We start from the raw sequence: 12,141 nt of genomic DNA on the forward strand, positions 1-12,141 counted from the left end.
GGGTCATTTTCAATGGTTTATGTTTATTTCACTCTTAGTTTTGATAATATTTTATATATATATATTTTTTTTTATTTATTATTATTTAAAGAGCATGATCAAAGTGAAAGTGTTATTCTTTGCATCTATTAGCATGTATTTGTAATTAAGTAGCCGAGGGCCGCTGAGTGTTTCTTTCTTATTGTTCTTATATAACGTCTGTCCAGTGTCATGACTGTCGAGTCGAGTTCTTCAGAGGAGCAATCTTTCCTCGCCAATAAAACTCTCTTCTGTTCTACACTGACAGCACACTTCAGTTTAAGAAGAAGGAGCCTTTTAATGTCATGTCCTTCTCTATTAGTATTACTGATTCATTTATCTTTTTCCATTGAAAAATAAGCAGTGAGGCTGATGGATGGATAGGTTGACACAAAACAAAGATGTAACAATGGCTTAAGGATAAACAAAACAAAACAAAACAACAAAACCTTGAATGGCATATTTAATGAATAAATGCTATAGAAATATACAGCTGTTCTATGTCTATTTATAAAATTGTGTTATTCAATGCACAATTCTGAAATGATCAAGGACAGGGTTGTGCTGAAGAATAATCTGTAGTCAGTAGTCACTAATATTGTTATATCATTCAGTACATATTCTTCACAAAAGAAAAAGGACTCTTATAGAAACCGCAAAGTCTAGTGTGTGTGGGGGTGTGTGTGTGTGTGTGTGTGTGTGTGTGCGTGCGTGTGTGTGTGTGTGTGCGTGTGTGTGTTAACTGAGGATACACTGTAAAAAAAAAAATATTTAAAGAGTAAGTTTCCTGGTTGCCTTAAAATTTTGAGTTCATTGATAATATATGATATGATGAATATGATTAAAATAATGAACATTTATCATCCTTTATTCAAATAGTAAAATAATAAGTAAGCAATAACAAATAAGAAGCATATTGCAAAAAAATGTGTTTTATCTGTATTAATGCAGTGAAATGTGAAACATGCCAAATGGTGCGATTTATCACAAATATGTGTGTGTGTGTGTGTGTGTGTGTGTGTGTGTGTGTGTGTGTGTGTGTGTGTGTGTGTGTGTGTGTGTGTGTGTGTGTGTGTGTGTGTGTGTGTGTGTGTGTGTGTGTTTGTTTGTTTTTGTGACATATCAGGACATATCACCATGGTCCCAATATGTAGGCATGATTTAGACATCAGTGTGTGTGTGTGTGTGTGTGTGTGTGTGTAGCTCAGGACTTAGTTTTCACCATGGTCCCAATATGTAGGCATGATTTAGACATCAGTGTGTATGTGTGTGTGTGTGTAGCTCAGGACTTAGTTTTCACCATGGTCCCAATATGTAGGCATGATTCAGACATCAGTGTGTATGTGTGTGTGTGTGTAGCTCAGGACTTAGTTTTCACCATGGTCCCAATATGTAGGCATGATTCAGACATCAGTGTGTGTGTATGTGTGTGTGTGTAGCTCAGGACTTAGTTTTCACCATGGTCCCAATATGTAGGCATGATTTAGACATCAGTGTGTGTGTATGTGTGTGTGTGTAGCTCAGGACTTAGTTTTCACCATGGTCCCAATATGTAGGCATGATTTAGACATCAGTGTGTGTGTATGTGTGTGTGTGTAGCTCAGGACTTAGTTTTCACCATGGTCCCAATATGTAGGCATGATTTAGACATCAGTGTGTGTGCATGTGTGTGTGTGTAGCTCAGGACTTAGTTTTCACAATGGTCCCAATATGTAGGCATGATTTAGACATCAGTGTGTGTGTGTGTGTGTGTGTGTGTATGTCCTGAAATGTGATGAAATTAATATTTGTCCTCATATGTAGGTAAAATATCAGGTTGTTCAAAAATATGCTGTAAATTAAAATCTTAACAGATGACTGTCATAACATGGCCATTGGCAATCTAAAACTGTTTTCAGCTTGGCTCTAGCAGCTTTAGAAAGGCATGTCCTCATATGTAATGCATTTTTCATAAGTACCTGTTCATCACAAAAACGCGTATGTGTGTGTGTGTGTGTGTGTGTGTGTGTGTGTGTGTGTGTGTGTGTGTGTGTGTGTGTGTGTGTGTGTGTGTGTGTGTGTGTGTGTGTGTGTGTGTGTGTGTGTGTGTGTGTGTGGTTCAGATACAATAATATATGGAGTTTCTATTTATTAAACCAATTTCCTTCATTGCTATTAACTCACTTTTTTATTTTATTTTAATTAAATCAACATTTTAAGGCAACCAGGTTAGGTTTAAGGCTTAGGTTTTAAGTTAAACCAACAATATTTTAGTGTAGTAAAATGTGTACATTTTGACATTGTGGGCCATTCTGGTCCCCATGAGGAAAACAGCTTATAAATCATACTAAGTGATGTTTTTTTTTTTTTTTATGTATGCAGAATGTTTCATGTGATGGGTAGGTTTAGGGGCAGGGGCAGTGTAAGGGGATAGAAAATACGGTTTGTAGGCTACAGTATAAAAACCATTACGCCTATGGAAAGTCCCCATAAAACAAGTCTCACAGGTATAGCCAACAATACATTGGGTCAAAATTATAGATTTTTCTTTTATGCCAAAAATCATTAGGATATTAAGTAAAGATCATGTTCCATGAAGATATTTTTGTAAATTCCATACTGATGTATTCTTAGTACTAGTAATATGCATCGCTAAGGACTTAATTTGAACAACTTTAAAGGATTTTTTGCACCCTCAGCTTCCAGATTTTCACATATCTCGATCAAAAATCATTCTATCCAAACCATAAATCAATGGAAAGCTTATTCAGCTTTCAGATTACGTTTTAAAAAAAATGACCCTTATGGTTTTGTGGTCCAGGGTCACATAGCCTATTAATACAACCATCCAGTCGTCTCCATGTAGAAGATTCTGCCGATAATTCTGTATACGGAGCTTGCATGTATGCAGTCATTTTATTACTGATGTTATCTGGAGTGTTTGGTTTTATCCCAGATAAAGGAGAGAGAGAGAGAGAAGGAGCGCGCCTTTGTGCGTCCATCACACACTGTCTGACAGCGGCAGCAGCTCCGTCCGTTACGGGCTCGGCGCTAGGATCCGGCGGATCTCCCTCTCTCTCTCGCTCTTTCTCTCTCTCTCGCTCTCTCGCTTTCTCTCCCTCGCTCTCTTCCAAGCCTGTTTTAAAGTCTCTGCCAGACTTCAGCTCATGCGCTACTTCCTGGATGGCGGAATGGAAAGCTTCCAGAGCCGCTCCAACTCTCGCCTCTGTGTTTTCAGCCTGATGCATGGACTAACTGCTCCTCTAACATCTCTCTCTTAATCCACAGTCCCCTTGACATGTTTCTCCTCTGGACTACAAGCTCGGCCATCTGAAAGAGAGGAAGAGAAGAGAAAAACTGTTTTCTTTGGCTTGGTCGAACTTCAAAAGAAAAGAAAAGAACAATCTCTCCAAAGGACTCACTAAAGGAGGCGAGCGAAATACACGAACGCGTGTCCAGTGCGTTCGTTCGCATCGCTTGTTTTGTGGGAGTTTTTTTGGTTCGCCAGGAGGATAACTCTGTCAACAGTTGCCTTATTCCAGATCTCCATGTATACAGTGTGACATGCGGAGGCTACTGCGACCGCGCTGCTGCTGCTGGTGGATTCCGCCTCTGCTTCTCTCCTCGCTCGTGCTCCGGTGGGCTCATTGTCATCCCGGTAAGTTGGATTTGAGGTGGAGGAGAATTGTTATCAAATCGCTCGATTTATCAGAACGACCTATTGCATTGGCAGCGTACTGTTAAAACAACCCATGGCCACAATTAAAAGCACACGAAGGCGAGGTTTTTGTATGTGTGTGTGTGTTGTAAATTATGGAATTGGGACGTTCTAACACGGAATTGTAACGCGCACAATGACATCTATTGATATTTCAATGTCCTCAGAATGATCCGCTACTGTTATGTATAAGCGCGCGGACCCGTTATCTCTAAACACCACACTGAAATCCGTTATAGGAAACGACTGTCTTTCAGCAGGTATTATAATATTTGATTTGAACAGTTTGAATAATGCACACTTGAGCCGTCTTTAGTTCAAGCATAACTTGGCTGCTTTTCATTCCTTGACGATTTTTTAATGTGATTTACGCACTTTCTTTATTGACGGATTATCGGTCTGACCAATATTTTACAGATATTCACACTTTTCTACATTATCGGTTCTTTAAAATCGGGTGGCAATTAAACGGGTCTCTTAAGAACAACACCCATGTGTTCAACAATAAACTAAAACACAATACTTAGGCTACTTTTTAATTTATCGCTTGCATAATTATAATTTTTTTACAGCAATCTTAAATTGACGCATAGCATTGTCCAAAACTAAAATGAAATACATTTCTTACATTAGATCATAAAACAACTTTCAATGCATTTATTATTAATATATAATAAATACATATAATTCCTTGCATATATTCAGTTATTACTATTTATATTGTTTCTATGGTAGCAGGCTAATGATAACTATTCAAAAACGTGTATCATTATTGGTTGTTCAAATGCCGCCAACTAATGCTGAGCAGCACATTTCTGGGATCAGTTAAGAAAACAAAGTTTATTGTTTAATTGTTGCTACTTCATTAATCGATCATTCGAATGTGATGATCTGAAGGATCAGGCATATCGCGATGACGCCTTAATATAATTTCCACAGTAACTAATAGTGCGTCTTGGAAAACGTCAATTGTTTTAGCTGTGAGAATGTGATTTTTGGGGGCTCGTCCGGGTTTTAATAATGCATATATTTGACGGCATCTTGTTTAAGACGACCTTGAGTGTGTGTGTCTGTGTGAGAGAGGGATAGGTGAGGATCTCTCAGGCTCTTCAGGTTTGCTGTGATGATAGGCAACAGCCAGAGAAAACCAGAGTCTGAGATGCAGAGTCATTTTTAACCAGGAGGAGACTGATGATAAGCTCTGCATATTTGCATGAGTTTTTATGTAACGCTGGAGGCGTCAAGTGTCTAATGTATAATTCTAGAGAGTACGACATTCTCAGGTCTTCTAGTCAAACCTTATGGAAGCAGAACAAGCGCGAGGACTGTTTGTGCTCTTTGAACTAAATCCACACAAGCAGACACAAGTGACGAGCCGTATTCATAAACAAGAAAAGCTTTAGAGCTTTACATGAATGAAAGATGCATATGCACTGCGTATCGCATTTTTGCGTGCAAAGCTACCATGTGTTCGGAAATCACATCATAAAGCCAGAGCACATTGTGTTCATCTCTCATCTGATATCTTGGTCCATAAAACGCAAAAACATCCCAAACATAGATTTCCTCTAAAGCTGACCTACTTTTGGGGGGCTTGATGGTTATTTTGTGTTTTCAAATGGCCATCGCTTTGCATGCATAATGAAATGTTCACCTTTGTTGTCATTCACTGTCTCTGGAATAAACCACTGTTCTACACAAGCCACTGTTTCAGTCAGAATGTCCTCTGGTTTTTCGATTCTTTTCTTTCGCTACTAGTTTTCATCTCGCATTCTATGTGATCCAAAGCTCCAAGAGCAGGGCGCTCAGGGAATCGGTGGACATAGGGGTGAGCGCTTGAGCGCTGACAGCGAGATAAAGTGTCTAAGTTTCTGCATCTCAAACAGCCCAGAGATTTCATCAGGCCCGTGATGAACGCTCCATGAATAACACATTGTCACCAAAGGGCAAATGCCTGACTCAAGGTTGTGGACATTATTGGCAATCTTTTCTGTCTGTTTTTCTGTTTGCGCCTCTCTCTCTCTCACTCTCTCGTGTCTGTCGCGGTATGCGTTTCTGTCCATCTTGCTGTCCCCGTCTATCAGAGTTGATTTCACAGAGAGAAAGGTGCACACTTCCAATTCTCGAGTCGGAAGTGCCGGAGAAATGAAGTTACCGTGGAACAAAAGACAACTTTAATGCGTTCCGTTTGTTTCCTGTCATTCCTCCTGCCCTCTCTGCTTTTTCTCAGAAGCGGGTCTTTTTAACCTCACTGACGTTTGTTGGCTTGCCTGTGTCTGATAGACCTGTTTTAGCAGAACCAGTGCTGCGGAAAGACAAGCGAGCTCTGTATCCGCCGCTGCAACAGTGACATACAGCAACGTGCTGGAAAAAGGGGAAGGCTGCAACTTTATTTATTTCTGTCATGCCAGTGGGAAACAAGTGTCTGCTCCCTCGAGTCTCCAGTAATGGCCAGTTTGCTGACGGTGCGGGAGCGGAAGTGGCGAGAGGGAGGGAAGGATTTCTCGCCGGGGCGTCTGTTGGCCCCGGGCAACGCTCATCTTTTTACAGACGGTTGATCTAGCCGTCGGATGATTATCACGGAAGGGAAAATTCCAGTGCGGTTTCCACCTGATCATTTCAAGCTATTTAGCTTAACTAGTAGTTAAGTAGTCTGACTTGCCATTGAAGAATCTACGCCGTATAAATCAAAGCAGGGAAGCGATAGAATTGATCTTTTTCTGGCTATTCTTCTCTGACCTCCGCGGGAAAGAATCCAAAGGATTCACGCAAAAGATCTAGAAACCGCTGGTGATAGCGAGATGAGGATTGCTAGACGGTTATTTCTGTCGCATGACGAATTACGTGCCACGCACTGTAGAGCACGATGATAATTCAAATCTCTTAAGAGGCATCAGACTTCCTGCCTTTTTGATTTCCTTTTATGCGAGCGAGGAGCCATTTCTCTGTCTAATAGAAAAGGATAATTTGCTAAATGTCCGTTTGGAAATGACGGGCACTTAAGATGGGGGGTAGAGTCTCAGGAGTGAGATAGCTGGATCTGACATTTGGGCTATACTGGATGCTCTAGCGGCCCCTGTAACAACATTATCATCATCATCATCTCTCTCCGCTCAGGCCGTTATCTGTCCGGCTGGGTGACCAAAGCTGCTGTAATGTCCGCCAGGTCACTTTATCAGTCACGAAGCCTGTCATCGTTGCCTGGCTCCCCTAATAGATTGATTAAAAGATAGGGTCGCGCGGACGGTTGAACGCGCGGGGCGATGTCAGGCTGCCGTGGGGTCGTCCTCCCAGAGTCTTTTAGCTGAGCTGCGTCTGTAACCGGCAACATAAGAACTCTGGGACAACTTTCTCTGGGGTTTCATTTTTGTTCAAATATAGAAAGCCTCCAACCAAACATATTTCCAATTCACTTGCAATTTAAATTGATTAATTACATGTTTATTTCAGTAGATATGTCTTTCATTTAATTATTAAATTGAACATTTATTCAGCAAGGAAGCATTAAATGAATTAAAAAGTAAAGTAATTTATAATGTTACAAACGACTTGTTTTTCACATAAATGCTATTCTTTAGAAATGTCTCTTATAATAGAATCCTGAAAAAAAGGTATAGAAAACAATCAAAAACAATCAGCTTATTAGAATGATCTGTAAAGGATCATGTGTTATGTTTGCCGTCACTGCAATAAATTACAATTTGATTGTGGATGGTTTGGCTTGTACAGTTTATTCCTGAGTTCCCGCATTCAATGTGTTTTTTATTATTACTCTGGTACTCCATCTAAGTGTTTAAGCCAGTTTAATTGCTTCACCTTATTCTAAAAAGCCTTTTTTTCCCTCCATCAACTCACACTGTTTCTTTCTCTCCCTCTTTTTTTGTTGCGTTAGATATTATGAACAGATCTCAAGGAGTATTGGTGCTTTTCAGTGAAGGACTCATCTCCAGTTTCCTTAATAGTCTTGGTGAAGGCAGACGTGTTTGTGTGTGTGAGAGAGCGTGTATGTGTCCGTGCTCGTGCTGGTACATTTTCTCCTCATCTCCACTGGCAACCACAGCTCGCAGTGTGTGCCAACCACTAAATGAAGTGGACATTCATGAAGCATGCTGGTAGATCTTGTCTTAAAGACACAAAACTGCAGATAATGAACCCAGCATGCAAAGAATTTAAGTCATATAGTCTTATTTGATCAGATCATACAAAAATAAATGCTTTAGTTGCACATACACTGCATACAACTTTATGATTTTTCTGAGTAACATTTTTATGGCAAGGGCACGTTATATTATATCTTTCCCTTACAGCATTTTTTTTATTATGTTGCCAGCCACCGCCAGTAATTTTCACAACATTTGCATGACCCCACAATATTTTGCTGTATGAATATCTGAACATGCAATATGTCAAAAGAAAGAACAGACGCTCTGCTTTTAAACAAAAACCCTGTTTTATTTTAGCTTTAGGCATTTTTTTAAATCTTTTAATGGGTTTTATAAAATAAAATAATAAAAAAAAAAAAAAAAGATTTTGAGGAAAAAGCTGAGAAAATTGTGTTTTTGTCAAAGACTACATCCAGATGGGATTCGGAACGATGTTCAAAACACAGATGGAGTAGATCGAGTCCATCAACGCCCCCAAAGCTTCACAGTCCAATAGCTCATCCTGAGTCGACATTTCCTTCAGTCACATTAGGCAGTTTTGATTTATATTCTGATTAATACTCATGATCTTGATATTTTACATATGCATCTGCTTACATATGCTATCGCTCGATTCTGCTTCTTTTCTTGTGTTTTGATCAGGAAATTTTCTCCACAGGGTGTCAGTGCTCATCTAAACTACACCGTGACACCTGATGGATACAAACCAAGCGGCAACCTCCCCCCGTTTCTCTTGAAGCCAATACGGAAGTAACTTAAACTGCAGTTTATCGACTGGCTCCAGAAGGGAGCAGATTCTCATTGAGCCCCATATTAAAATGGCCAACATTACAGCAGAAAAAAAACATGTTTACAGCCTGGTACAAATTGTGGTTTTGGTCTGTATGTCTAATTTTGCCCTTCATGACAACTGTGAGGGGGGTGAATTTTTTTATAACTCATTCGTTCACATTATATAAAGCCTTAAAGTTCTGCATAATTAAGGGCGTGGCCACTTTGATTGACAGGTGGATAGCCATTTATCCGCTGTCTGTTAGTCACCTCAGATCCGCACATGTCCCGCCTCTTTGCCCATTTTTTTGTTATCCGGGCGTGAGGCGCGATGACGAATTACCAAGATGCCAACAGCCAGCTTGTCTCTACTTTACGCTTCAAAACTACTCTTCAGAATCCTATGGGTGACGTCACGAACACTACGTTCATTTTTTTGTTTTTACAATTTATGATACAAACCTGTATTTATTTGTATTAAATATTTTAATCACTATTCTGTAATTTTTCACTGTCAATAATTAATGTTTAAGCCCAAAATGCCTAATTAATATTCAAAGTAGGTCTTCATTCAAGTATTTTAAAAGACTAGAATAAAAGCACTAACATTAACAGTGTTTTCTCTTACCGATCACTTAGTGATTGGTAAGACGAGCACAAGACTGCTGCAGGATTGTGGGGAAATATATGTATTTATTACTCAGGATGCACAAAAAAATACATTTATAGAAATTTCCGCAGGCTCAAAATAATTCATATTAACGCAGAGAACATGATTCACTGTTTAATGCATAGTAATAAGTTATGTATGTATGTAGGTGTGCCAGAAACTCACGAGATTTAAACAGTAGAACATGGAAATAGTTGTGCAAGTAGTCCATAGCACACTTCTACTGTAAAACAGTGAAATCCCAGAAAGAAGGACATTTTCGCTCATGGCGCTAAAGTATTGTCTCATAAATGATGGAAATTTCAGATCAGGCATGACATTATGTCCACAATCCTAATATTATGTTGGTCCCCTTTTTGCTTCCAAAACAGCCCTGACCCATCAAGGCATGGACTCCACTAGATCCCTGAAGATGTGCTGTGGTATCTGGAACCAAGATATTAGCAGCAGATCATTTAAGTACTGTAAGTGGCGAGGTGGGGCCTCCATGGATCGGACTTGTTTGTTCAGCACATCTCACAGATGCTCGACTGGATTGAGATCTGGGGAATTTGGAGGTCAAGTCAACTCCTCAAACTCCGTGTTGTGCTCCTCAAACCATTCCTGAACCATTTTTGCTTTGAAAACCGTGTCCATGAAAGGGTGTACATGGTCTGCTACAATGCTTAGGTAGGTGGTATGTGTCAAAGTAACATCCACATGGATGGCAGGACCCAAGGTTTCCCAGCAGAACATTGGCCAAAATATCACACTACCTCTGCCGACTTGCCTTCTTCCCAACGTGCATCCTGGTGCCATGTGTTCCCCATATAAGCAACAAACATGCACCCGGCCATCCATGTGATGTAAAAGAAAATGTGATTCATCAGACCAGGCCACCTTCTTCCATTGCTCCGTGGTCCAGTTCTGATGCTCATGTGCCACTGTTGGTGCTTTCGGCAGGGGTCAGCATGGACACCCTGACTGGTCTGCGGCTATGCAGCCCCATACGCAACAAACTGTGATGCACTGTGTATTCTGACACCTTTCTATCAGAACCAGAATTAACTTCTTAAGCAATTTGAGCTACAGTATCTCGTCTGTTTGACAGTAGCTCTGCTCCCCATGTGCATCGATGAGCCTTGGCCACCAATGACCCTGTTGCCGGTTCACCTCTGTTCCTTCCTTGGATCCCTTTTGACAGATATTGACCACTGCAGACCAGGAACAGCCCAAAAGAGCTGCAGGTTTGGAGATACTCTGACGTCTAGCCATCAGCATTTGGCCCTTGTCAAACTCGGTCCAATCCAACAATTTTGCCTATTTTTCCTGCTTCTAATACATGGACTTTGAATTGATGTTCAAAATATTCACTTTGCTGCCTAATATATCCCACCCACTAGCCTTGATAAAGAGATAATCAGTGTTATTCCCTTTACCTGATCGGTGTAGTTTTATGTGACCGAACTGCCAAGTGAAATGTACATGTACTTGAGTTTTTCCGTCTTTATTTATTTGTTTTCAGTCTGTAAATGTTCTAAAGTATTTAAAATGCCTGGATTATGGGAAAGGAGGGTGATAAATTCGGCTAAAATATTCATTGTGATAATTTTTGTTGCTGTTGTTATGCTTCAAATCCTGTACAGTTTGATAAATATTGGCCTTGTACTGACATGATGGTTGAATTGATTTTGTGCTTTGTTTGGTTGTTTGTTCTGTTGTGTTCTGTGCACGGTCTTTGGAAAGCCTGAATTCTGCATCACCGATTGTTGCGACATTATCACGATACACAGCACAGACTCTCTGCTCTTGTTGTGCACCATTTTTTGAAATGTTAGCCCTGATACGTGTTTGGTAGTGATAATGATCTGCCTGGTTGAAAGTTGTAGTAGTTGTAAGCAGGAGACCAGTGTTGTGTACTTTGGCTTCACTTTCTCTCAGATTCTCTTCGTGTTTGCTTTTGCGGCTCTTTTATTTCTCTCTCTTTCTCTAGTTCTGACTCTCTCCCAGACTGGATGTTCTGAAAAGATTTTCATTTGGCACAGTAGCATGGGCTGAAACAGTTTGCCAGGAGACGAAAGAAACCTTTGAGCCGCTGGGAGACTAAAGCGCTAATTCTCCTTCCACATAACCCGGCCCCCCTCCAGCACCTCGTTCTCCTGCTTACCCCCGTCCCCCTCTCTAAGGTCATAATTAGCAAAGTATGGAGCAACAAACGTAAAAGTCTCTCCATTAATAACCTATAAGGGCTGCTGGCCCTCTCCTATTTAAATGGTAGCTCTTCCTGTCGACCGGGCTGGAAAACGTCTTCTGTAAAAGACCAACAGGGATCTAAAACAGCAAAGATGATGTTAAATTAATCTGTCTGAAAGCAAACAATGGAACATGTTTATGTTTCTTTGTACTGAACAAGTGATGGATGGATTAATGAGAGAGAAATTAATTACAATTTGATGAGCCGCAGCGGGCGTCACAATATTAACAGGCAGACAGATGTTGTAGTGCAACTGAGTTGCAACAACTTAACTTTAGTTTAAGCACAGACTTTCACACCTTGGCCACTGGGGGGAGTATTTTGCGTGAGTTTTGTTATTTATGTTTCCATTTTAAAATATGCATGCTAACTTTACGCAGTGCAGACTTTGCCTTTTACTGTAGATTATATGCAGCATTAATTCTTCAGTCTGTCAAGCTGATCGATCTAGGTTTTTGTGGCATGCTAAGCGCTAGTGTTAAGTGTTCGACTTCATTTATCACTGTATCACCGGCCCACACAATACTCCTTGAATTAATTTTTCCTTTCAATAACACACTTTAAGGAAGCTTTGAAGCCTTTTTTTTTC

The 12,141-nt window shown here is 40.2% G+C and overlaps 1 protein-coding gene across 3 annotated transcripts in view; it reads left to right on the forward strand.

Annotated features, from left to right (window-relative positions):
• Positions 1-3,156: 3,156 nt before the first annotated feature.
• Positions 3,157-12,141, forward strand: part of ptprga (protein tyrosine phosphatase receptor type Ga) — a 360,225-nt gene continuing 351,240 nt past the window's right edge. For 2 of the 3 annotated variants that reach the window (XM_067431989.1, XM_067431990.1), the window contains exon 1: positions 3,158-3,655. In XM_067431989.1, the coding sequence (XP_067288090.1) occupies positions 3,562-3,655 (94 nt within the window). In that variant the 5' untranslated portion in view covers positions 3,158-3,561. Of the gene's footprint in view, positions 3,656-12,141 lie in introns of all 3 variants that reach the window. The other variant, XM_067431991.1, reaches the window with a different exon arrangement.

This window comes from Pseudorasbora parva, chromosome 22 (genome assembly GCF_024679245.1).
Source record: "Pseudorasbora parva isolate DD20220531a chromosome 22, ASM2467924v1, whole genome shotgun sequence".
Taxonomy (NCBI): domain Eukaryota; kingdom Metazoa; phylum Chordata; class Actinopteri; order Cypriniformes; family Gobionidae; genus Pseudorasbora; species Pseudorasbora parva.